The sequence below is a fragment of the Pholcus phalangioides genome, unplaced genomic scaffold, assembly GCF_987345545.1.
Source record: "Pholcus phalangioides strain wild (caught in Gottingen) unplaced genomic scaffold, Ppha-v1.0 ptg000017l_1, whole genome shotgun sequence".
Lineage (NCBI taxonomy): Eukaryota > Metazoa > Arthropoda > Arachnida > Araneae > Pholcidae > Pholcus > Pholcus phalangioides.
Window position 1 is genome coordinate 53,744,959 of NW_028301610.1, and position 27,342 is coordinate 53,772,300.

At 39.0% G+C, this 27,342-nt stretch overlaps 1 protein-coding gene across 11 annotated transcripts in view; it reads right to left on the bottom strand.

Annotated features, from left to right (window-relative positions):
- The window catches only part of LOC149074117 (uncharacterized), a 420,692-nt gene that overhangs the window by 191,763 nt on the left and 201,587 nt on the right, over window positions 1-27,342 (bottom strand). For all 11 annotated transcript variants that reach the window (XM_089246242.1, XM_089246238.1, XM_089246241.1 and 8 more), the window contains one exon: window positions 6,426-6,978. In XM_089246242.1, the coding sequence (XP_089102368.1) occupies window positions 6,426-6,978 (553 nt within the window). The remainder of the gene's footprint in view (window positions 1-6,425; window positions 6,979-27,342) is intronic.

A 27,342-nucleotide genomic window follows, 5' to 3' on the forward strand; every position in this document is an offset into this window, starting at 1 on the left:
TTGTCTTCCAAATATGTCGCATCGTCTCTTTGCCCGCCATCACTTGTACCGATGACTTTCACCGCAGTAGTGGAACAAACGTTTGCTTTACAAACGACTCACTCACAACATGAAAACCCGGAAAGTTTGAATAGTTTTGTTACTTTCATTACTAACGCCTTTCTGGTTCAGCATGTGATCTGCCATTCTGGTGTAGCTCTGGCATAGAGAAATTCAACTGATGTTAGTGCTGCGCATTAGGCATTCATGTTAATTGGGACATTATGTTACAAAAAAACTCATTGTAAAAATGAGCCTTTAAATATATATATAAAAAGAAAATTTTTTTTACCTCTAAAGCCGGAAAATGAATTTAACTGAATCAATTTAAGAGTTGCACCACTATCATTTTTTGTGGGTTTCTCAAGTTTTTGTTTAGCAAAAGATCACCGCAATTTATATGTATGCGGTTGTGTGTGGCTCTGCGACAACTCAGCATAACTACCCAGGATTTTAATCTGGCGAAATCTGTGCAATCGATACACAGTAAGAGAGACAAATGGTTTCAAGAGAATTTCTAGATTTTAACATAAGTAAATTTATTAATACTTTTAACAATTAAGTAGGTTACAGTTAACGAAATTATCACAAAATTATTTCTCAAATTTATACCAATCCCCATGCAAGTCTGTTGACTCATCAATATAGTCCGGCTACTGAAGTTCGACGATCTTGAATTACTCGACCAGTGACGTCATTGACCTTGACAGGAGCGAGCGAAGGTCACGAGCCGAGACTCCACGTGGCAACGAGAACAGGAGGCTCAACAGCTAGAGCTGAGGTGACGATCAGGCGGTCGGAAGCGACGATCGACGCCAAGCCAAACAACAGACCAGCGATGATAGGAACCGGAATGACGGCAGTGACAATGGATGACTAGAGAGGACGCATGATAAGATCCGGAACCAGCCGGCGATGTGCCGAGCACCAGTGAGACGAGTTATTTCATATTGTGGACGATTCACCAAAAGGCGACCACCTTCACCGTAAGTGAAGTATACTGAGCTGAAAGCAAGATTGAATGTGAGGTGACTCTGGGTATTTATACCTAAAAAGGAAGTGCGGAACGATCCAACTCCTGGGACTGACCATCTCAAAGAAATACACATCAGACCACGACCAATAGGAAAATACAACATCCAAATTGCATAAAGAAATGACAATCAATTTTTTATAGAAACTATCACAAAATGAAAATGGCAACAACAATTTAAAATTTCGATGTAATCAGGATTGCACATTTTTCCAGACTATGTGTGAGCAATTAAAATATCACAGACTAATTTAATCAACCATGCACGGTTATAAAAGGTAAGAAAACAACAAATTCTATTAAAATTTATACAATTACAACTATATAAACATGTTTCAAAAATAAGAGATAGAGGCAGGTTTGGCAAATTCTCCAAGGGTTCCCAACTATTGTTACAGCTCGTATTTTACAGAGATCGCGAAATATCTCGCTCAATATTTGCGGAGATATTTGAATTGAAAAATGGGGAAAGGTAGGGAGGAACAGCTTATAAACTAACAGGCAATACTCCTTTCCTTCATTTATATATACAGGGTGCATAGGTAACAGGGTGTATGTGTAACATGATGACCTGGGATCTCTTACAAAATCCTTATGTTCATTTAATCTTGTTTAGGCCCCAGGGTTCGTTGGCCACCGGAAACCACCCCAGGCTTCTGCTGGCAATCTGATTCGGGCCAGTTAGTTCACTTTGCCTGGCGGTCAGGGGTGGAGTCTCCTAGCCGTCGGGCGAGAACGGGGCCAGAGGTCGGGCTGCCAACGTCCCATATAAATTCCGCTTTACATCCATGTCAGAGATCCCAATAGCTCGTCTAGTTACCTTCTCTTTCCCTATGCGGGGTTCCCGTGGCTCGTTGGTGGGAACCGTGTCGAATCGTCGTCATCAAACTCTATGTTAATTAATTGTGTAATATATTAGTGCAATATAATGTAAATGATCAGCAAAGTGTTATATAAATCTGCAATATGTTTTACCTCCACGCCGTCGGTGGGTCCCAGGACCATCTCACGGTCTATAATGTCATGAGTGTTTATACAATGTGCAATAGGCCTAAAAGTTGTGGATGCCAGACCAGATCTCCAATTTGTTATGTTTGGTTGCCAGATTCAGTATAACTTTTACAATATTTCCTTTTCTCTCATGAAATTATGTAAATTATATGCAAGCTCGATACCGCACCTTCGATCTTCTGATTGGTTCTGCCTTAGGGAATTGTGGGAATGCTTCTGTATAAAAAACGGACAGATCTGCATGAACAGCCACTTCTCACTTCTACCTTCCTCTGACTAACGTCTTGTCTTAATCACTAAGGCGTCCTGTTGAGATGTGAGCTAGATCGTCTCTCTGAAATAATGTGTTGAAACTGTAGAGCTGTGCCCTTGGCACCTCACCCGTCTCATCGCTGGTCTTCATGCAAAAACCCAACGTCGTCGAGATCCCATTGCCTGTGGATTGGTTAGTGGCCAGACCGGCTACCCGTGGACGTTTGCCTCCAGTTCCCTACGTAGTGGCTGAGCTGTGACCTCAACGTGTTTGGAGACACCAAACCTGTCTGATGCTGGTGTCGGGGAATCTTCTGCTGTGAGGTAGACACCTGGGAGTGTCTATCGGACGATGTGAACTAATATGTGAAAACCTGGACATGGCGGTGAGACTATTCTGTTTATTGTTCTGTTATAATATTGAGAGAAAGGTTTAATTGTGATAATTGTTGTTAAAACGTTATATCAATAGTTAATATATATTTGAATAAATGCCTATAGTTTTTAATCAAAATCTTGTTTCTTTCATTGTTGTCATCCATTCAATGGCCACTGGGGTAAAATTTTAAAGAACTGGGAAATGCAAGCTAAACGTTGCATATGACATTTTACTCGCAGACCGATGATCCGCAAATGCATCCAACGTGGCGGGAGGGGCGACTAAATTTGTAGGTATGTATGATCATCCAGTATTTCACATGACAGACAAATTTTCTCAATATTATACGGATCATGGGTCGAGCGATTGCCCCTCCCACTGAATTTGAATCTGCTGGGTGCCACGGCTTTTACTGGGAAGTGGGGGTCCCCCAAAATGATAAAGGAATAGTTTCAGGCACGGCACAGGGAACATCAAGTGCATGAGAGAGGGAGCTTATGGTAATGAGATGTGGTAATTTATTATGGTTTTTTTCATGAGTGAGAGTGAAATTGGTACGGAGATACCTCTATCCTGGTTGGAGCCACAGAACTTGACTTGCCCTGGGGGAAGCATGTAGCTGTTAAGATGCCCCTACATCTGGGTTGTATTGGGAAAAATGTTTGATCAACTTGTGTCAGCCAAAACATTTGCTGACAGCAGTATGGGAGCTTATTTTTGGTCATGAACAGCAGAACTCTGGTATCGTGCCATAATGCATGCCAAGGTGCCCATAGATAAGGCTATACTTCCATTTGAGCTCAAACTCTAGCCAAGGCACCTATAGATAGTACTGCTTTCAGATGAAAAGTTTGAAAGTAATTTTGAAAAACTGATAAGAAAATTCTTCCACTTTTCTTTTCCTCTCCTCTCAAATGAATAGCGGAAATCTAATTACAGTTGTTTTTTGTTTTTTTTCAAGAATAACATATAAATGGGCGTTTTTATTTTTCTTATTTAGATAATAATTTTTTTAGTCAAAGGTTAAAAAATAAAAATAAAAATTTCCTTTTGGGATCAAATGTTATTTAGAAAAATAGTTGCCAATGTAGGCAAAATTTTACTGGGGAGCCATAGCTCCCTCTGCCCGGCTATATCTATAGCCCCATATCCTGGAACAGGGCCACTAGACTGGGATCTTTTTCAATTTCTCAAGCCACACTTTTCACAGGCTCTTTTGTATTGAATTTAATAGCGTGAAAACAAAAGATAATGATAAATGTCCCAGGCCTGGAGCCCTGCCTGCCCCATCCTTGTGGGAGCCACTGCTGAATTAAAAAAAAAATTATTTAAATGACAGAAATTTGTTTCTCCACAGTTATTCATACAAATAAAATTCTTAGAACTCATTTAGATAAAAGTGGACTTCCCTATAAGTGAAGTAGAAACTACTTCATCAATGTGTCACAACGAAATTCTTTGAGGCAACAAATACTATGTAATTGTAATTTTTTTGCTTAGAATAATGATGTTTCATAATTCCAATACTGCAAATTTTGGATCACTATTAGGAGTGGCAAGTAGGAAATGGTCGCATTCCCTATATGGAATTGGTCATCAAACAGAGATGAGAAAAATTTGCCACACACGCCATGGAAAGTTCTTGGCAAAAAGTACATGACTGTACAGCAGTAGAAACTAGTTTTTTTCCTCATGTTGACAAATACTGTATATCTACTCAAAAACATAGCAAGGGACTTGAGCCACTGACATTCACTCATCGTATGCTTTTATCAGCGGCTCCCTTTTCATTGAGTAAAGAAAAGGCGGACAGATCCAATTATTGTTAATTGAATGCATGTATTCAATATGTAGCCTGCAAAATTATTTTTACTTTTTTCGTATAGAAACGTTTGGTTTTGGGAGAAAAAAAGCTGGTAAGTTGCTAGCAATATCCATTATAATCATTTCGAGGGCCATGGTGCCCTTGGGCATCGTGTTGAGGACCACAGAGAATTTCAACAACAGGAAGCAAATCACAGGAGAGAGTGTTGAATACAAGGAATTACGGTAAGATGACAATGACCTTCTTTCAGGGGGTGTTCATTTTTAAGCACAATCCGGTTTTGTAAACCCCGGGGCTAAAAGACGCAGACCCCAGCAAGTGCCAGACGTTTTTTAGATAGTGTGCAAGCTTTTCAGGAATTGATAGGTTTCCTGAAAGGGAGAGAGGAGAATGGTGGCTTTTTACTGTCGGAAGTGAATAAATGAGTTTGGAGGCAGATCCACAAGTTGCATTTCTGCATAGGGAGGAATTTGGACACACTTCCGCACAATCAAGCCCCTGCTTATATAAATTTCTTCTTTTTTTTCTTTCTACCCCTACTTTTTTTATTTCCTTCCTGAAGTGGATAGGACTTGTATAGGGACTGTATCCACACCACATTGTTAAAGTTTAACTATTTTTTGTCATTAGACAGTCAAATTATTTTGAATATTTCACTCCAAACTATTTTTTACCATTAAATGTTAGAGGAAAATTGGTAAATTACTGATTATGCATAATCACTGATCACCTTGGTAAATTCAATGAATTTTAATGTGTTTATCACTTTTACCGGCGATTATCCATAGTTCCTAATTGAAGGCAGATATTTGATATATCTAAAAAAAAAGTATCACTTCTGCTCTCTTCATTTAACCAGTTTATAAGTTTGCGATACGTCCACGATATGTATATTTTGCCATAAAAATTTAATGAAAATAAATGTCGAAAGATTTTCTTCACACACATAATTATGTACAAATTAAACCAATGTTACAGATCAATTATTACTAGATCAAACTTATCATGCAGATCAAAATTACTAGAATAAGGTTTTTTTTATTTGCAAATGTTATGTTATATCATATGCATGAAATATTGGATCCCACTTATAACATTCCCATTTAGAATGACTTATTTTTTTCAACTCATAGAAACTTTCTGTCCAAAGTGTTTTTCTGCTTAAATTTTCGCATCACATTTTTTTGAAAAACATAAGCAGGATCCACTGCATTTGATAACTTATGTTGTCAAAAAATTTAATGAAATGACTGGAATATTGGAAAGAAATTAAAATTAAAGAAACGAACGAACCAAAGACCTTTTTTTCCTCCACAACCTGTCACATGATCCTAAGAACAATGTTCAACACAAAGGGGAGAGTGATGCTTAGCACGTTCTTTATACAAATACACCACCACAACAGGCAAAATGCCCAGCGAGATGGCTGAGAAAAAGATGCCCATAACAAATATGGATGTCATATATTTCAAAAATAAAGCAACCCAATTAAAAATGTAATTAGAAACATTATTAACAATATATAAACATGATAAAATATTATACAATGCCCATAAAGAATACTTATGGTTGTCTTATTCTAAGTATGAATAGCTTCTCGATTTACCCCAACATGTTTATCATACTTCTTTTTAAAAGTGTCAATTGTGTTACAATTTACTACCTCCGGGGGTTAGCTATTCCATTTATTAACAACCCTATTGGAGAAAAACTCCCTGCGACACCATAACCTTGCATTGTCCCTTACCAATCGATACTGGTGTCCCGATACTTTACTTAACGACAAGCGTGGAATGGGCGTTATATAAGGAAAGTGGGAGTGTTCACCTCCTGAGCCTTAAGAGGGTAAAACAATAGAAACTATGAGTATAAGAAACTACACTTACCACTATCTATACGTGGCAGCAAAATTTCATAACCAAATTTATCAGCATGCATAATATTTTCTTCAATAAAAGTAGGATCATCCATCACACTGCTAGCTTTCAAAGAAGAATGATTTTCTTTGTCACTGTTACTGTTACAATCTTCACTAGATGTGTGATTTATTTCATATTCTGAGTTTTCATCATCTAAAGAATCACTTGTTACAGTTGATGATGACTTTCTTGAACATAAATTAGCATCAGAAAAACTACGAGTGTCTTTGACTTTTAAAGATTTGCTTTTTGTGGAAAATAATGTGAATGTGCTACTTCTTTGCTTGGGTCCACTAGATCTGCTTTTGTTTTCTAATTTCTGTTTAAATACTGAGTATTGCGAACTGTTATTAATAGCCACATAGTTGGTCTTTTTATTGGTATCAAGCATGCTGCAAAACTTGGATGCAGATGAAAAATCATCTTTGGTGTCTTTTCTGCTTTTTGATTTAATATTTGAAAGATGACTCTTATCTTGTTTATGAAAATCATAACCTTGAGAGTAGCTTGAAAGAACATCCTGGAAAAAATTTGTAATGTTAAAATAAAGGCTTAGACACAAAATATTTGGGAATGATTCAAATACACTCTCAAAAACTTTAACAAATATCTTATGAGAACTGAGTGGACACTGGCAAGTACAGTGGCGTCGGAGCCAGGCATAGGCGTAAACTTATTAAAAATGTTGGGGGGGGGGGGCCTCAGGCTCAAATAATGGAACCTCGTTTATACGACGCGTCGTATAAATGCGAAAACTGTATAACTGGAACTTTTTTCGAAAAAATTACCCCCCCCCCCTTTTTTTTACCGACGCATCTTATGCTTGAGAAGAAATATAATACCATCATAACATTATTATTGCTAAAGTCTCAAGCAATTTTACGGTATTCATTTCAAGATTTAAGAGAAATTTTTTTTTATTTAAACCTTCTGTAAAACGTCCTATACTTGTTTGTTTTGCTCTTTTGGTTTCTATATCTAAGCAAAAAGTAGATGATGTATTGAGTTTCATTGTGTTGAAAGATTTTTCTCTTAAAGAAAGAACTAATAGTGTACATGTTTGCTGTCAGCAGAGGGCCGGAACTAGAGTTGGGGGGGGGGGGGGGGGCAGAGGAAGAAACTGCTCCGGGCGGCAAAAATTAGGGGGGGGTGGCAGTTTTAAGAGTCGGAACAGAGAGAACACCATTACAAAATTATCGAATGTAGGGGCGACAAAATCATATTTGCCCCGGTCAACAAAAATCCTAGTTACGGCTATCAGCATACCATAGCCCGTTCAATAATTATTTCAGTACCTGTCAAAAGCCTTTGAACCGATCAATCATCTTAAATTTTATGACTTTTTCAGTAAAAAATATGCATGAGAAACTACAGTTGATCCAGCTTAGTTTTTCTGCTTACGTTTCTTCATGATGTGTTTTTGAAAACCAGAAAACACTGTATTTCAGTGACACGTTTTTACCAATTGAAAAATTATGTGATTCGATTGATAGAAATGGTGTTTTCCAAAGACTTGGGAGTTCGAATTGAAGTGTGTACAGGCAGGGCCGTGGGTAAAGCAGGAATTAAGAGGCTCTTGCGGAAAGAGTCAAAGATGTTAATTAGTCAGTGAATGTATGTTGTTTGAATTTCGGGGGCTCAAAGTTATAAAGGCTTCATTTGCCCATGCAGAAATTAGGCCCTGTATATGGGGATAATGTATAGAAATGTATAGCAACTGAAACGTCGTACAAATGAGTAAGGTCAGAAACGTAATAAGGAGACATATATAAGAAGGGTTCCATTATATTTTCCTCAATACAGTAGATGATCACCTGTCACAAATGATCACCTGTACTTAAACACAAATATGCATCAATGGTCGTCTCTATTTGGCCTAAAATTTCTATGGTGGAGCCCCGTAGGCTACTCTTTTATTCATTTATCAAATTTACTGATTTACTTTATTTTCTTCGAGTGGCGGCAGAGTTCTCGGGTAGTGCACATGGAGCACCGGTTGAGAACCGCTGCTTCAGTGAAAAATTTCCTTAACTTTTTGTTCCATAGCCATTCTCTTGTAGTTTCCATTCTCTTGAAAAAATTTATTTTTCATCTCTCCCAACTCAAGCCCCACCCATAGGATCCTATACTAAACCCACAGCTTCTACCGACCCTCAGGACTGATATTTCACACTTTGGAAAACACTGCTTTAGTGGCCATTCTTGGTTATCATACAACTTGATTTAATGGAAGGTCACCCAGTGGGAGACGGGAAATTGACCTTTTTATTTTTGATTTCTTTTGCACTATTTATAAATTTGTTGTGAGTAGTGCAGTTTTTAGCATTTACATATTTTCAAGGGTGCAGTGGGGGGGGGGGCCCTTGAGGGGTCTGCCCCCCCCCCCCGACATATGAGAAAGTGACCGAAAAAAATGAAAAAGATGGCCAAATCTATTGTTCTATCACTTTGATCCCCCCCGAACGAAATTTCTGGCTACGCCCTTGCATATTTTAACCTCTTTTTAGCATTAATGTGTGTGTAAATGTATGTAATTGAAGAATTTTCAGAATAAGTGCATATTCTCAAGTTGTGCGGAAGAATTAGATTTTTATAATTTTTCAAATTAATATTGCTCATAATACAATAAAAGTTCGTTATAACGAACCCAGGTTCCCTGGATCTCCCCCCCCCCCCCAGATCTCATGAATCCCGAAATCTCTGGGCAGTGTTACGAAAATGAGTATATACAATGAATGCGAGAGAGAGAGAAAGAGAGAGTAAATCCAAAAAACATCTTTATTTATTCCAGGGTTGGACAAATCCCAGGCGCCAGGTCACCATGGCAAATGGAAAATCTGTATTGTCGCCTAAAATTTTGTATATGTGATTGTTAAATCAGAATCTAGGGATGGCTCAAAATTTTCTGATTCCATAATTAACTGTCTTTCAATATGGAAGGGAGCAGAGCCGCAACTAGAGAGAGAGCAGGCGGGTCTGGTGCTCGAGACGCTGGACCAGAATGGGAGTCGAATTCACAATTTAACTGTTTCTTCTACTAAGGGAAGCCAAAATTCTGGCTTGCCCCAGGTAACAAAGTATCTAGTTGCGGCCCTGGGATTCCCATCAATTCCCAGAAAGGTCGAAAAAAGATAATTTAAGACACTTTTCTCACGAAAAAACCATGCTTGGCTCCTACGGAATTTGGCTGGCGCTTAAATTTTTTTCTGATTTGTCAAGCCTTGTATTTATTTATATTTTATGATGCAGTGTATATTTCCCTCAAAATCAAATTACATTTCACTTATTTAAGATTTATTTTACTCTCATATATTGAGTCATATATGAGGTCTTAAATTAGAAAAATAATAACTTTTTAGTTGCATAAATTTCTTAATAAAAACTCGATTTAAATATTGTCACTTTTCGAAGTTCGCAAGCCAAATGAAGTTCAAGTTTTTCTTAAATTTTAAATATGATTGAAAAAAATAAAACATGTGGTAAGTTTTATTAATTTATTGATATGTCTAACAGAAAAGAATTCTTTTACTACGCTTTATTGATTATAAGTACTAGAGGTCTGCAAACTACTGTATCTAGATTGCTTTTGAAGATTCTGAATACATTTTCATTGAAGAAAATGCTTAAAATGCATGAATTTATCAAAAATGTGTAACTATATTTAATATTGCTTACATTTTCTGTCAGGAAACTGTGCCGAATCACGAGGAACTTTTCCGTTTTTTCTTGTAATACAACATGTTCTACTAACAGAAGGTTATACTGTACATGCACAACCGAATGTGGTCCACACAAACCATAAAATACTGTGGAACTGCCTATCTCAACATTTGTGGGGGTTTTTCAGGGAAAGACAAGGCATTTACTTCAAGGGCTCCAAACAAAGCTATTCTTATTCTGCGGAACCACAAACCCCATCTATAGCCGATTTTTTCACCACCATAATTTCTTTATATTCCAATTAGGATCATCTATGGAACTGCTTCTGTCGGCGTCCCTGTTTAACTGATGACCATCCATTAAGCGCAAATAAAGAAACAGAAGAGAAAAAATAAAAAAAAGCTTTTAGCAAAGCCCTGACCGGCACTGGCGCCGTCAAAAAGAATGGAGGAGGAGTTACCATATGAACGGATGCCTCCAGGTGACATATTCCCCACGTAGGGGACACGCTATACACTCCCTGTCCTCCTAATTAGGAAATGGTGCTTGTATTCAGAAAACCTGCATTGAAGAAGCCGAAACTGAACCCCATTGAAATGCTCTTTTTCAGCTGCAGAAGGTGCGGCCCCCTTAACCCTGTGGCTGCTCATCCCGCGATTTCCACGGGCAACTCAAATGTAGCAAAATCTGCTCATCCCGCAATTTCCGCGGGCATGTGTTTTTCTTCCTTTATTGAGGAGCGCATCCCGTTTTTTCCCCGTTTAACCGCTGAAATAAATTATATATAGTATTAGACGTTTCATTTATGTTTTGGCCAACAGATGTCGTTAGTTGTCCACTAAATTGTGGCATTTGAAGGCACATGGTATTACCGCTCAAACTTCACTTTTTGAGTGAAAAAAAATTAGGCAATTTCGGTCCAAAAATTGAGCAGTCAGAGGGTTAATCATGAAAAAAAAAACTCAAATACATGGGATAAAAACATTTTCAAATGTTTGGAAGAATTTCAGAAACTTATTTTTTCTCTTTCCGTCTTCTCCCAAAAATTTAGGCCCTGGGGGGGGGGCACGGTGCAGAGTTTTTCATGGAGGAGCGGGGCTCCCTTGAAAGGGTTATACTCAAAAAAGGAGGGGGGTTCGTCCCTCCTTCTCTTCTCATTTTGCAGAATAAGAAACTGTCAAAGATTTTAAGAAATGTGCAAAATAAGTTTTTTTTTTTTGTTGGGGCCACCCATTTGGCTCAGGTTCCTGGAGCATTATCCCGATTGCCACAGCCTAGTTACAAGCCTAAGACAATTACCATCATTTTTAGTTTTTCATGCTATGAATACATTACCTGTGAAAAGTTTGGCTTCAGGGACCCGCCAAAGATCCCAGGCTAGAATCCCTTCTCCAGTATGTGGGAGTCCATGGCCCTTCCCCCCCCCCCTCCGGTAAACATGCCACTAGATGCCACGGACGGGCTGTAACTACGAGTGAAAATCATTTTATTGTTGGGGGGGGGGAAGGAAAGCATCAAAATAACTCCTCGAGATCGACTGAGATGCCGCCAGATATTTAAAATTTCTAAGAGTACTGGGAACGTAAAAAGGGTATGTTACTCCTCCCCTCCTTGCGGTCATCCGCGGGACGAAAAGAAATTCGTCCATAAAAAAGAAGTGACCGTGAGAGGAGGAACCTTATTAAAACCATGAGAATAATTCTTCATTTTGAAATAAACACAATTTTGAATAACATAAGTAAGAAAAATACTACATACTTTTTAGAAATTCCCAGATTTAATTTACAATAGAACATAGAAAAAATGACATTAATTTCCGATAAATAAGTCGCATCCTGAAAAATGGCCGAGAAAAAAAGTTCTTGCAGAAAAATCTCCAATTTTTTTTTGCACATTTTTTTACGTATAAAAGCCGAAACACACTGTACTGACGTGACGTGATTATTCAGAGTCTAGGTGCGGAAAACGTATCCATGCGATTTCTTTTTGGGGGGGGGGGGGGAATTGAGCCAGCTCTTTAAAATTAATAGGGGGGGAGACTGCGATCCCATTGGCCCAATACAAATTTACGCCTATCACAGGTTCCAAGCACTTCGCTATGAAAAATCGGGATCCTCGAGAAAGATCTCGGTCCAAAAGCCCGGTTCAACGGAGACAGGATCCTTTTTGTCGTGGGGGGGGGGGGAAGAATATGTAATTTTTTCACCGTCTCCACTGAAAAAAGCGATCGAAACGGTATTTTTCATCCCCCCCCCTGCCCAGAATTAGCAGCTCCCTCAAGATTTCCGCCTGTGAAAACTGCCTTCTTCCCTAGTTCCAGCCCTGGCTACCTAAGTGTTGGGGTACTGGAAACTGGGCTGCAACTGGGGGGGAAGGGGTCACAAATTTCACCCTTTAACCTCCCTTCAACATTACTTGAAATATTTAAAATTTCTATATATATATACATAAGAGCGATGCTAACGTAAATAGTTTGGGAATCCCTGATTTGTAAGGAGGAAATTTCATATTCTAATTAGAATGCAATGGTACCCGGCTCAAGGGCTTTGAAATTTTAAATTCATTTCTTATTTTCTTTTTTATGTTAATATTTTATTTTACTATTATTTATTTGATTCTTCATCAAAGGCATCGGAACCTAGGAGCAGAGGATATTTGAGCCCCTCCAACCCCAATAAATTTTGTAAGGGGTCTGAGCCAACACCTACTAGAGGATTTTCAGTGGGTGTTGGCTGAGCCTCTCCCCAATAATTTTTAGAAAAACAATGCAGTGCGTCCTCTGTTTCCTGCGTATGGGCTTCAGCCCCGTATATACGGGACGGCCAGCAACTTTCAGCGCTCTCTCTCCACCCAATGTTAATTTCTTCATGTCGGCGCCTCTGTTGTGAAGGCTCGAAAAATGTTACAGGCATGGGCCCCCCACATCCTGGAGAGGGGCCCCAGGCTGGAATCTTTTGAGGGCCCCTGGTCATACTTTTCACGGCCCCTTCTATAGTTAATTTATAGTATGAAAAAGCAAAAAATGCTAACTGCCCGGGCCCAGGGCTACAACCCAACAATCAAAAGAGAGAGAGAGAAGATGGCGAAAATTTGCGCAATAGCATTCGTGACATCTGTGTTGATGCACTGGAAGAGATTCCGCACAAGGAATGTGGAGGAGGGTGACGCCGTACCACCTGAACAGAAGGCGTCTGGTGAAGAGGCTCGTGAGGAGGCCGTCAACATCTCCTTGAGCCCTAACAGTTCTGAGTACGAGGGTGATTGCTCAAGCAGCGACACGATGTCGATTGGCTACATGGTTACAGGCTTCCGATCTTGTTAATAAACTTGAACGTTGTTCACTTTACCTCCTCCAACTTTTTTTCTGTTGTCTAACGTCCCCTTCCCCAAGGGTCACACTCAACAAAAGAAGGAAGAGACGCTCGAGTTTACCGACAGTGCAAGCAAGAGAAAGGATTCCTTCCCCCCCACCCCCAAGTCATCTCCACAGGTGCCTTCAGGCACAGCACTCTGGGAGGATGCAATCTACGATGGATGGATGCCAGGGTGATTGCGAGATAAGACTACTATTGTCACAGAACAAGTCTTTAAAAATGTTGGGGGGGGCTCGGGCCCATTAGCTGGATACAAGTTTATGCCTATGGAGCCGTGGGTGCTCGAGCACCCACGAAAAGTTTGTAAAACAGGTCTGAGCACCCATAGAATTGATACAGAAATCGAAATTTCCTACATGGAACTCAAGACGAGCACCCACAGGTTCGAAACACTTCCGACGCCCCTGGGCAAGTATGATAGGTGTGCTGTTGCTGTTGAGAACTCAGCCAGTTTAAACGTAACCATATTTTTTGGTGCTAGAGTTAGTAAAATAATACAAAATATATATTTGTTTTTTTGTTTAAATAACACACACACACACACTTACATTTTTTTAAACAATTTTATTTCTGAGAAATCATTTAAAATTCAAATAATTAAAACCATTTTTATCAATACAATTGACATCATTCCCTTGTTAATTAAACTATAAATATTTCTTAAATTGTCACAAAATAAACTTTGGCTTACATAAAGATTTTTTTAATATGAAAATCGTGAATGTTATTAAGCACAGTGAAACCTTGTTTATGCTTCTCTCAGTTACAGGCCATGGCCAACACATATGGGGGGGGGGGGGGGAGGCTGACAGGGCTCCAGGCCCTGGGGCCCGGGAGTCAGGGGGACCCATGGAAAGGTCTTTTTCATTTTTTTTCTTTCAGATATGTCCCATAGGAAAATAGACAGGACTCTTTAATATCAATCATATCAATTTGTACTCGTACGGATGGATATCTTGAACTATGTACCTCCTATTCTCATTGAAATTTTTTTTAACTATACACAAGTAAACGAAAAAAAACCAAAAAAAAACAAAAAAAAACGGGAACGAAGAAAAGAACATTGTACAAGGCCCCCCCCCCCGCTCTCGGATGGAGAAGAAAAGATATTGTGATAGTCACGGCGGCTACGGACACCAGCATTTTGGGTGTGTCCTCAACTACTCCGGGGTACAGCGTGACTCCTGCTGTTTCAGTTCATAGACTGTTTGGATAGAATGAAAATTGGCGTAAACAGACGTCGTATTCCACAGTGAAATTGCCTTTGGATGCCGATAAATCACATGAACACCCCCACCCCAACATCCTGGAACAGGGGCCCCGTAGGCTGCGCTCTTCAGCGGACCCCCTCTATAGTGAACTAATAGTGTGGAAAAAATTAGTTCCTTAGTGCGAATTATTTTGCAACTCTCTGGTACCAACTCTTATTACTGATACTCATCAAGATTTCTCGTTTAAAGCTTTTTCCTGCAAAAAGTATTGCACGAAATGGCTGTAATGACGTGTGTACTGAATCACGTGATTTCGCTCACGGCCCCTCTAATAATCCCCTCCCTCTCCCAGTCAGAACAAATCAAGGGGTTTTTTTCCTTGCTTCTGAAAAAAAGGCTACATTCTGCATTGGCCTTTTTTATTTACTGAGGACACATCTCCCCTCAAAACTTCTATTTACAGACAACATTGTTGTATCGGTTGAACAGAAAAATATTTACAGTTTGCGTCTGCAAAAATACAGTTATATACACAATACAATACAAATACAACGCCACAACAGGCAAATTGCCCAACGAGGTGGCTGACTTAAGAACATCATGGATCCCCGAGCCATTTTAAAGTTATTCGAAATCTTTTAGTAAAATAGTTGAACGAGTTTGCATACGCAAAGGATTAATTTTTTTCCCACGTGGATGAATCCTGCGGTTCTAGCCCAAAAGAACAGTGAGCAAAGCTAAAAATGTGAATTTTTGTTAAACTTTTATTTTGAACATTAAAAGTTAACTATAATAAATCTATTTCGGAAGAGTTTGGCCCTGCCTCAAGACCAGTTGCGATGTTTGCTGAGTTGTGTTTCATAAAGTTTAAAAACTCTTATTTTTAATAGGGCATATCTACAAATTACAGAGTAACCTTGTTCATACGTCACTCAGTTATACAACTTTCATGTTTATACGACATTTAACATGGGTAGCAATTGGTAACAATACATTTTAAACAACAATACAACAAATACATTTTAATGTTAAAATATTTCATTCATTTATTTAACGTAAAACCTTAATTATTCGATGTTTTCACTTCGACTCAAACTCGGAAACTTTTAAAAGCAGAAAAACTTAATTTATATCCATCAAATGCGCACAAAATTTTTGTATGCAGTGAAAAAGCATTGCTGCAACAGTTCTAGCATATTGTCACCGCAAAAGACATAAATTTTAGGGTGATTGCTGATGTATACGAAAATTGCCAACGAGATGGCTGATGACCATTTAGAGTGGACACCTAGGTGATTTGTTTATTGCCTCTTTCTGAGAATACGCAGATGTGGAGAGTCCCGAAGAAATGGGTTTCAATTGTTTTGACGGCCATATGACCTTTCAGAATTTTTTTCTCTCCCTATGTTTTAAACGTTATCCTGAGAGGGTGAGAATGTCTACTGTAAGCATTTGGGGAGTACAGGTCCGCCGAAAATAGGTACACATGCACAGCAAGTTCTTTCAATCATTTCCTGTAGAACTTTCTTTCGATGTGGTGCTTTGCTTGCTGACAGGGCCGTCTTAAGAGCATCATGGGCCTTCGGGCCAACTGATTTTTCTGAGGCCCAACCTAGAGAATTCTCGAAAATTTCAATTACTTCCCATTTTTGTAGATGCCCCCTCCCTCTTCTCTTGATGCCCCCGGGCCGTGCTCGGGTGGGTCCATGCGTTCAGACGGCACTGCTTGCTGACTGTGATTCGTCGTTCGTAATGTCGGAAAAACAAAAACACTCTCTCGAAATTTTCAACAAGAATTTTAAATTGATAACGAAAGTTTGCCTTGCAAACAGGCTCGTCACTTAGGGGGGCTTATTATTAGGGGGGTCATTAGGGCTTATTATTCAAAAGCCCCCGGCTTTTGAAAATACACAGAAATGGTATATATATACAAATATATATATATATATACATACATTGATTACATGTGTTTCCCCCCAGGAAGAATTTTGCCCTCCCCCTCTGGAAAAAGTTGAAATAACAGCCCTGCTTGCAAACCAGTTGAATATATGACATGTGACATGAATGTCGCTCTCCACTTATTAATACAAGATGTACAGAAGACTGGATGTTGTGAAGATATTTATTATTTGAGATGTTAATTTTTTTTAAGGAAGGAAAAAAACTGCACGGTTCCGTTCGGCATATATACGCTCTAGCGAAGGAAAATCTCTATCTCCTCTGTAGCTTAGTGGTCAGAGCACTCGTCCGGCAATCGAGGGGCCCGGGTTCGACTCCTGGTGGAGGCAGAGATGAGTTTTTTCCTTCCTTAAAAAAAAAATTAACATCTCAAATAATAAATATCTTCACAACATCCAGTCTTCTGTACATCTTGCAGTTGAATATGTTCATTTCAACTTTTTGAAACGATTATAAAGTTTTGTGAGTCCAATCTTCTCTTGAGACCCCCGGGTAGGCCCATGCATTAAGACGGCACTGCATGCTAATGCGTATTCTGAAATTGAATAATTCTATCGTATGTATTTTACCGTTTTTTTGGATTGGATTGTTGATGATTTAGTTGGATTCGTGTTTCAAGTTCTCCGATAATTTAAATTGACAACCATCACCACAGAGTGAAGCCGCAACACATTTGAGTATAGTGTTTCAGAATATATATATTGGAGTGTAACATATCGGGATCTGATCCCTCTACGTTAATGGTGATCTTGTCATTATGTGGAAATTCCTTCTTATTTTAGACCCCAGGGACCTCTCAGTTACCAGAAACCACCCGAGGACCTGCTGGAAAACTGGTAAGGGCAAGAATGTTCGCTTAGTTCGGCAGTCGACGGATGGGGTCTTTCGGCTGTCGAACGAGAATGGGCCAGAGGTCGGGCTACTGATGTCCCACATAAATTAATTTCCCTCATGACGATGATGTCGTTATTTTTGTGGAGGGGTATGGTCCGGATTATGCATAGTTGGGCGAGGCTTAAGGGTTTGCCCGGTTAAATATTTTTATTTTTATTAAAGAACCTCTCGGGGGAGTTGTTACAAGTCTCGTTGTACGGAAAATATAGTGTTGTACTCACTTGTTTTTGGCGGGGGGCTGCAGACCTCCGTCGGAACATTTCATTTCTCATTGTCTTGTTGGTATTGTTTACATAATCGGGAGAGTCTGATCAGCTCTCCGGATTGTGTTATGTTGCCAGATTCCAATGTAATAATTAAATTGTAATGTTTATAATATAGTGACGCATGAATAGGTAAATCCGATATTTTTGTTGTGGCGAAAAGGCCTTGCGAGGACATCTGGTCCCAAATTTCTTGTGAAATAGGAGTATAAATTCCTCCCTCTTTGTCTCTCACATTGTGTTCATCCTTTGTTTGTTCTTTTCAACTGAAGCCCTCTAGTAGGACGGTTCACCGTCTTGCTACCGTATCCATTGGCCTTAGGCTGGGAAAATAAGCTGATAATTAATTAAAATGAAATAGTTTACAGTATTTGAATTTGTTTCCCGGCAGGTCCGGAATCGAAAACATTAATTAATCTTCACAGTCAAAATTTTTTATTGCTGATCAAAGTGGTCTGGCCCTCAACCGAGAAGCCCCCTGGAGCTGATCAAAGTGGTCCGGCCCTAAACCAAGAGGCCCCCTGGAGCTGATCAAGGTGGTCCGGTCCTCAACAGAGAGGCCTCCTGGTGCTAATCGAAATGATCCGGCTCTCAACAGAGAGACCTTCACCGATACTTGCTACGTTGAAGTGACTAACAACATCGGATGTCCGATCAGCATAAAAGTTTGACTGTTGATGATCATCAATTGGTGAGCCAGTATCTTTCTGTAAATGTCAAATAGAGGGCTCCATATTGTACTAATCTATTGTTAAAATTGACTAACTTTATATTGAATTTAATAAATAATATTTCATGCGAAAGTTTATTTGCAATCATTTTCCACTTGTCGTTTGCCACCCTATTACTGGATATTTCCAACCGGGCAAGCAACTCCCATAAGGGACATTGCAGGAGAAACTTATATTAAAGACATAAAGTTATGTAAATACATAATACAGGGGTTCTCGAACTGTGTGTCGCGGCACCCTGCAAAGGTTTTTTGAAGAGACTCTTTGTTAAACTGCTCTGGGGACCCACAGATAAGCTTTAATAATAAGAAGCTTTACCTTCTGATTGTGTTCACATAAAACCACAAATATCCGAATGAATGATCCCAAGCTTCTCTGAACATCTCACGGCATGATTCGGAAATGATGCTCTGCTCAGCTTTCTTTCAATGCAGGTTTCCCACACAAAATCATCTGGAAAATTCACGTAGACCAAACCACTGACTGACTGCCGATTCACAGCCCTCTCGATATCATGAACATTTAGATCAGTGGTTCTCAACCGGGGGCCATATGGCCCCAGGGGGGCCCTAGGATATTCCAGGTGGGCCACAAATGAAAATCTTGCAAAAGGGGAGCTACAGCTACTGATACGGTGGCCACGAAGAAATTTGTGACATTAAATTTTTTTTAGTCACTCTGACTAAAAAAATTTAATTAAAAAAAAAAAATGCATAGAATATATTTTTCGCAATTTTTCCCCTATTCAAATAACATTAACATGAGGAAGGAAATAAAGAAAGTGGTTCATGTAATCTCGGTGGTTTTACGACTTGGGGGTGATAGTAGGCCCTGACACAAACTATAGAAGAGGTTTAAACAAAATGGAATAACTGTAAAGACAGGAAACTGTGCGTGTTCAGACTTTTCATTCAAAGAGGGCTGCCATAAAAAAAACAGAGAAAGACCATTCATTGACATTCTTTTGAGTGCTGGTAGTAAATGTAATCCAAGAAGTAGATGGGTAAAAAATGAAAGCTTGTAAAAAACCCACCGTTTTCATGCAATTACAGACGGATAGCCATTTAGTTTAGCACAAAGCTATCTTCAGCCAGCACTGAGTGGTCTGATGGGGAATATATTTATAAAAATCGAATAGAGAATGATTGCTCTGGGGTATTTTTTATGAATTTTGAAATGGGGTGCCAATACATTGCCTCTGCTGAAAAGAAATAAAGTCGAATTCAGTTATAACGAACTCCAAGAGACCAAATCATACATAAGGAAAAATACCCGCGAAATTTAAAATTTTTTAAAACTACATTGCTGTGTGATAATGTATTGGGACAGGGGTGGCTTAAGCGAGGGTGCAAGGGGTGTGGCACACCCGGGTGGCAGGTTGTAATGGGCGGCAGCGTAGACTTTACTTAAGACAACAAAATTTAACACAGTAAAAATTCACATCACGCTTTTGAGTCATACTATACCTCGACAATGGAAACTTTGAGAAAATAGACAAGACCTCTGATCGTAATACCAGAAACAAGAATGTAAGCTATCTGGGCGGCTTGAGACAAAATCTGTACCCGTGTGGGACTTATTTTTTGCGCCTCCTACCTATTGCTCCCTCCATAGCCCCTACCTCCTGCATCAGGGAATCTTTCATGGGGCCCCTTCTACAGTTAATTTATGGAGTGAAAAAAGAAATGTTATAAGGATTTAGTCCCGGGCCTCAACCTGGAGCCCTGTCAGCCCTACCCTTAGGAGGTCATGCCCTCCCTCACAATTTATCCTAACAGAACATTTTTTTCGGCCCTTCATTTTGGATTTTGCGACCCTTCAGAGCCGACAATTTGTTTTTTTTTTACCCATTCATCCCGGATTTAGCATCCTCTTAAGCGGTGCCACATGTGCCCAGAGTGGGTCGCATGGCCAAGCGCCACCCCTGTACTCTATTACAAAAGCCATGTGTGCATTTTAGTTCCCTCACCCATGGCCCCCACAAGAGCCCGGGATAATTCGCATAATTTTTTGGCTTTTTCAGGCTATAAATTAACTATAGAAGGGGCCGTGAGAAATCTGACTGGGAGGAGGCCTGCAAAAGATCCCAGCCTAGGGGTCCATACCCTCACTCAGAATTTGATCCATAATAGTCAAATGAAGGCAAAGGAAAAATTTGGTTTTTCACTTGTCCGGCCGCTGGAATACCAGAAACACCTTTGAAAAAATTTTCTTAATAAAAATTACCCCATCAAATACCATCTTTACAGGATAAGTGATGATGGCTCGCAAAAATAAGTGCTCTTTCAAGGATTAAGTTATCTGGCATTTATTAAGAATGGTAAAATAATTCTAGAAAACAAAAAACAAAGAAATTCTACTGCAAAAGCGGGACGTATGGTCACGCACATTTTGCACGATAAACAATGATGTGCGGCTTTCTTCTGAAAAAAAAAAATCAGGTTTATCTCCAGGTGCCTTTCACCGAAGCCCTATCAGCCTTCTGGCAGGGTCGCCAGTAGGAGTGGCACATGAGGCTACGCACCCGGGCGGCAGGTAAGCTCGAGCCGCCCCTGTATTGGGACTTCCTCTAAGATTGACATCACATCTTTAAAGTTTTTTTTAATCGATACTGTAATGCTTCCTTTTAACTGCCATACCACTGGCTTGCAGCACATTCTAAATAATCTCAATGCAACTTTCCTATCCTGCAAGAACAATGTTGTGGACATTAGAAAAAAAATTCTAAAAAGGCATATGACTACATTTAAAGCAATTTAAATCTGTTTATTAGAGACTCACTGCATCTACTGATTTCTAAAAAAAGTGCAATAAATTCTCGCGTAAGTCTTCACTTTGAAATGTCCATAACCCGCTCAATGCTCCTCTTTGTATCTGTCAACTTAAAATTTATGGTTTTTAGTGTTGATAATACGCATGCAAAACCAATTCAGCGACGCGTTTTCACAATCTGCAAAAACTGCTTGGATTTGATAGTTGGAAATGATGTCTAAATGGCAAAGATTTGGAGTTCGAATCAAAATGAAAATGTCAAATAATTGAAATTGTGCTTCGTATAAATGAAATATTTTAATATTGAAAGCTATATATATACAGATTAATCATGCCCGTAGTTAAACGTCTCTTAAATATGAAATTTTGTCATAAAACTGAGAGTGAGGCACGAATCCCCTTGCGCACAAGTGGAATTTCAAGGCATTTGCGCACAACCGAGCCCGTCTTGCCCATTTTTCTTTTTCTCTCCACCCTTTCTTCCTTTTGTTTCCTTCCTAAATTTATAAAAGTAAAAAGGACATAAACATTATAAAAAGGACTGTTTTCTGATCAAATTGCCGAAGTTGAATTACTTTACTGCAAAAATGCCAGATTTTTTTTGGAGGAAATACAGTAAAAATCAAAGTGTATTAAAGACCCTTTATTAATACGCTTTGGTCAAATCCCATTGGACCGGAACTCCAAAAGACCTGTAAAATCAATTCATAATAAGGAAATTCCGTTAAAAAGGAATTCCAGATTTTTATATCGTTCCTATTAAACCTACCCAAGGAATTAGAAAAGTTTTCGTTAAAACGATATTTCTCCCATTATAATGGTATTTGTTAAAATGAGAGTCGACTGTATTTCGTCTCAAAGTATTTTTTTACATGTATTTGGAGGCTGCATGGGTAACAGGGCGTATGGCACTTTACTGGTGAGCCATTAGTCTTAAAGACATACCCAATTAGCAAAAGTATCCAAATCACGTGTCCAACTAAGATATGTCATTTATGTTGTAAGGGGTTGTATAGCTATAAAATAAAAAAAACTTTTTATACCGTCCCCGTGTGCCAAAGAACCCAATTAAGAAGTTGTTGCTCTGTCTTTCCTGATGCCAACTAAAATAATTTCACGTTCCTAAGTGCAGTATTCACCAAGATATGCGAATTCGAAAAATTGAGGAAATTTGGGAAAAACAACAATGAATGCGGGTAAAATGGTTTCCCCTCATTTAATGCTGTTTTTTTTCGACTTTGTTCAAATATCTCAGTGAAAATTTGAACTTAGACACGTTGAATTTTTTTGTGGGAGACCGGGAAACAATTTTCCAATTGGTTTTTCGGGCACACGGTGTCCGCATAAAAAGTTAACATTTTTATTTTAATAACTACGTAACCCCTGGCAACAAGAATCAAATATCTGAGTACTACACATTATTCGGGTACTTTTTCCAACTGGAAGTTGGTCCTAGAAGCATATGGTTCGCCAGTAAAATGCCATATGTCCCGTTACCTATGCCCCCTGTATATTAAACATATTACGGACTGTTATGTGAAATATTGTGTTGTGTTTAAGCCAACTTGCACGTTGCTTTGTTCGCCTGCGAGAGAGCGGCCACATTCCACATTATGAACCAAAAAGCCACTTGAAGGTAGCTTGTCATCCAATGAAATATCAGTTATTTCTCTGGAATGAATGGTTCAAACAAATATTTAAAAAATTTTCACACGTATTTTAGTTCATTTTTTTAAATTCATAGTAGGGCTACAACATGAACCTATATCTTTGATACATGTATTATTGTTGAAAACGATGTGAAAGGTTGAACTTTTCAATTGTGATTCATTTGTGTGGCTATTTCCTCATTACTACTTTTATCCGCATGAAGAGAATAAAATGAATAAAACTGCTTGCTACCACTTTGTGATTTTTATCATCATGAGAATACATATTTTCGAAGCTACAACTGACATTTTTCAATGAAACTATAATCATTTACACACAAAAAAACTAATTTGGAAATAATAAAAATTTCATCCAGTACAGTAACTTGATCACATTGTGCCGTCTTCAAGCGCCGAGTTTACATTGATTAAAATTTTTTTTTTTAATTGGACTGACACAATACATAAAACATACAAATCAAACTGAGAAAAACACAAAACAATAAACTTCACAAAAAGTAACATTACGATGATACAGACACTTTGTGACCCCAAGGGATTTAATCTATTTTTACTGTATTCTATTACGTTTATTTTTCTTTTTCGTTATTTTCATAAATTAAAAATATTTATACTTCAGACAATTTTTGAATAACTATCTTCTAATGTGAAAACGGGGGGGGGGGGGGGAGAAAGGAAGGGGGAGTAGAAAATTATTCATGTTCGCAAGGGGGCCACAGAAGTAACAAATGGTTGAAAGGGGGCCATGGACAAAAAAAGGTTGAACCCACTGATTTAGATGACCCACTCTTTCATGCCATCTCGCGGAATCCACTGTCCCTTTTGTTCGTGTGTCGAAAGATTCACTTGCTGTAGTTGCCATTTCACTACTCTGTAGGAAATACAAGTTTCCGATTCTGTCAGCGATGACACGCGTTTTAGTACTTTCGATTGCACAACGAAAGTTCTGGAAGCTCTCCGGAAGACTATACAACAGCATTATAGTCAGCAAATCGGCGTCGATATGTACATCCAGTTCCTAGAGTCGATCAACAACATCAAAAAAGTTCCGCAGATGATCTTGGACATCTGATTCTGGTTTCATTTTTAGATGTAGTTATTGACTTCAGAAGAGTTGCTTTACGAGCAGGACCTTTCGACTGATAAATGCCCTTGAGCTTCTGCCATATTTCCTTTGCGGTTTCGCATTTCTTTACTTGTTTCAACTCTGACAGCTGAATTAAAGAATAATGTCCGCTTTTGCTTTTTCGTCACTATTTTCCCATCTTGAGAGTTCTGCTCCCTCAGTAGGTCATTCAACCGTGATGTATGTCCATTCGTTGTTTTTCACTAGTAAAGCTTTCATCTGTATGTGCCATGTCTCATAATTGCTTTTTCCTAGTGCTTCGATATTCCCAAATGTAACCGCCGCCATCTCTTTTGTCACCATGTTGTTTCTTATCTTAAAAACGAATCCTCGCTTTTACCAAGGTCTATGGGTGTGTGCCTGGTGCCCATAACCTCTCAATGTCGGTGAAAGGATCCATAGACACACATTATGTATAATATAAACATTTACTACACATAATAAAGTAAAGCGGAATTATAACAAACATACGAACATGCGTACGGTACGACGGACAAATAGCAACTGACAAATAGTCCACATTACTGCATAAGGGCACTGAGCTCAATATGGAAATTGCATTCCATAGCATCAACAAAAGCTATATTTTGGAATGCTGTTATATGTAGTCGGAGATAATGAGAAAATGTAATAAAATGGAACCCTAGTTGAGAACGATAGGTGGGTAAAATATTATTCATGTCAAGAAGACTGCGGCACTGGAAATCGTATGTAAGATAAGGCTAATCTTTGTCGCTGGTCAAATGCATTGATTTATTAAGGAATTTGCGTATAGACTATTTCTATGGACGTGAAACGGATCTGAATTAAATGGTTGGGTCAAAGGTTATGGGTGCGTGAGATTTTACCAGAGAAGGAGAAGAGCCAATGAGATCATGTTTGATGCTAAAAAGTAGCTCAGGCAGGAAAAGAAAATAACAAGATGAGCGAATGGAAAGTCTTAGAATAGCGCAAAAAGGCGGAGATGAAATTATGATTGAAATATAAACTGATTTTAGAGAAAAGGTGGAGAGAGAGTTTGGAAGTTAGTTTTTAGGTAAGAGTTTTTGAGAGTAATCTTGAGTGGAGAGTCTGAGAAGTAGGCAGGATGATGAAATGGGAAAAAAGGAAGGTCTGCAGCTTTGTTAGGGTAAGTCATACTTACCTTCTGTCATGTTTTTAGTAGATGTAGTCCCGCACATTGTTAGTAAAAGTTAACCAAAAATATGCAGTACCAGAGTAAACTGTAATGAGTAAATTTATATTTCTATGAATAAATTGTTTTAAAAGGCTTACTTATTACTTTTGAGTTTAATAGTAGAGGGTTTAACGGCCCACATTATTTTTACAGGATTTGTGGGCTGCTCTTCAAATTGAAGGAGACCCCAATTTGGTTGTTACGAACACAACACAACTGTCTTATGTTAGGAGAAATAGGGGTAACGGGGTACAAGTGTCAATGGTCAAAGGACTACTACAATGTTATGACCAACTCTGGCCAAGAGTCTTGCACTAAAAACACATGTAAATTAAAAACATTAAAATCTAAGTCTTTTTTAATGAATTTTATCTTGAACTTTTATTTTACACGAAATATAACTTAATGTTTTTCTGATAAAAGAAATACAAATACAACACCACAACAAGGAAAATGCCCAACGAGGTGGCTGATAAAAAGATGCCCATAACAAATATGGATGTCATGTATTACTAAAATACATAAACCCAATTAAAAACACAATAAAAAAAATTATAAACAATATATACACATGATAAAATATTATACAATGCCCATAAAGAATACTTATGGTTGTCTTATTCTAAGTATGGATAGCTTCTCGACACGTTTATCGTATTTTGTTTTAAACGTGTCAATTGCGTTACAATTTACTGCCTCCAGGGGTAAGCTATTCCATTTATTAACAACCCTATTGGAGAAAAATTCCCCCTGCAACACCATAACCTTGCGTTGTCCCTTACCAATCGATACTGGTGTTCCCCTTGTAACAGCAGTCGATTGGCATTGTACTAATAATTCATGGTCCATCCTATCCATCCCGTTGAAAATTTTGAACACTTCAATCATATCTCCCTGATACCTGCATTCATCCAATGTAAGCATATTTACAAAATGAAGTCTCTCTTCATAATTCAAGACCCGTGTGCCAATAAGGACACACGTAGCCCTTCTCTGCACCCTTTCAACCAAGTCTATATCCTGCTGTAGGCAGGGCCGTCTTAAGAGCATCATGGGCCCCCGGGCCAAGTGATTTTTCTGAGACCCTTCCTGGCGAATTCTCGAAAATCTGAACCAGTTCTCATTTTTGTGAGGCCCCTCTTCTCTTGAGGCCCGGGTAGGCCCATGCGTTAAGACGGCGCTGGCTGTCGGTATGGTCTCCAAAACCTTACAGCATACTCCAGTCCAGGATGAACTAAGCCTCAATCAAAAAAAGTGGAAGAATGACATTAGAACACGAAGAGACCTTTTTGAAAAGATCTTTTTCGGACGCCGACATAAGAGAGATATGTTTGTCTGGAAAGTGATTCCAAAATGGACAAAGTAATACGGCTTTACTGAAGGTAATTTTTATGATGATTGGCATGAAAATTCAGCTCACAATGTGGCTGTGTTATGTGCATAGGCATACGCAGAATTTTCTTGAGGGGGGAGGGATTCAGATTTTCTTTCCTTATGGGGGGGGGGTTACGTTTTTTCCTGCAAAACAACACTATAATCTCGGTTTGAGGGGGAAGAGAAAAGACGTAGCCCTAAACATGGCAACTTCATTCTCTGAACCATAGGCCGATATAGACTTGGAAGTCTGGGGGGCCATGGTCATTATTGCTGACGGGAGCACGATGATGATGCCTATACGCATATACATTAGATCAGTCGACTCCACTTTTGATGCTGGGGGGGGGGGGGAATGCCCCCATGCCCCCTTTGCAAACGCCAATGGTCATGTTAGCATGTGCATCAACCTCAACAAAAATATTCATTAGCCGAGGTAGAAATAGAGAAAAAATATTCATTAGTGAAAAATTTGTAAACCAAGGTGTTCATTAGGTGAGGTATCAGTGTATAAGGCTGGGCTCGATACGGCAAATGGTGCAGCATATACATGGCCCGCACATGTTAGTGCTGGGCCCTCAGGCCAGGATTTTTCACGGGGCCCCCCCACCCCTCCTCCTGCTGAGATTATCCTTTAATTTTTTCAGTAAAAAAAAACCTCTTTCGGGAAAGA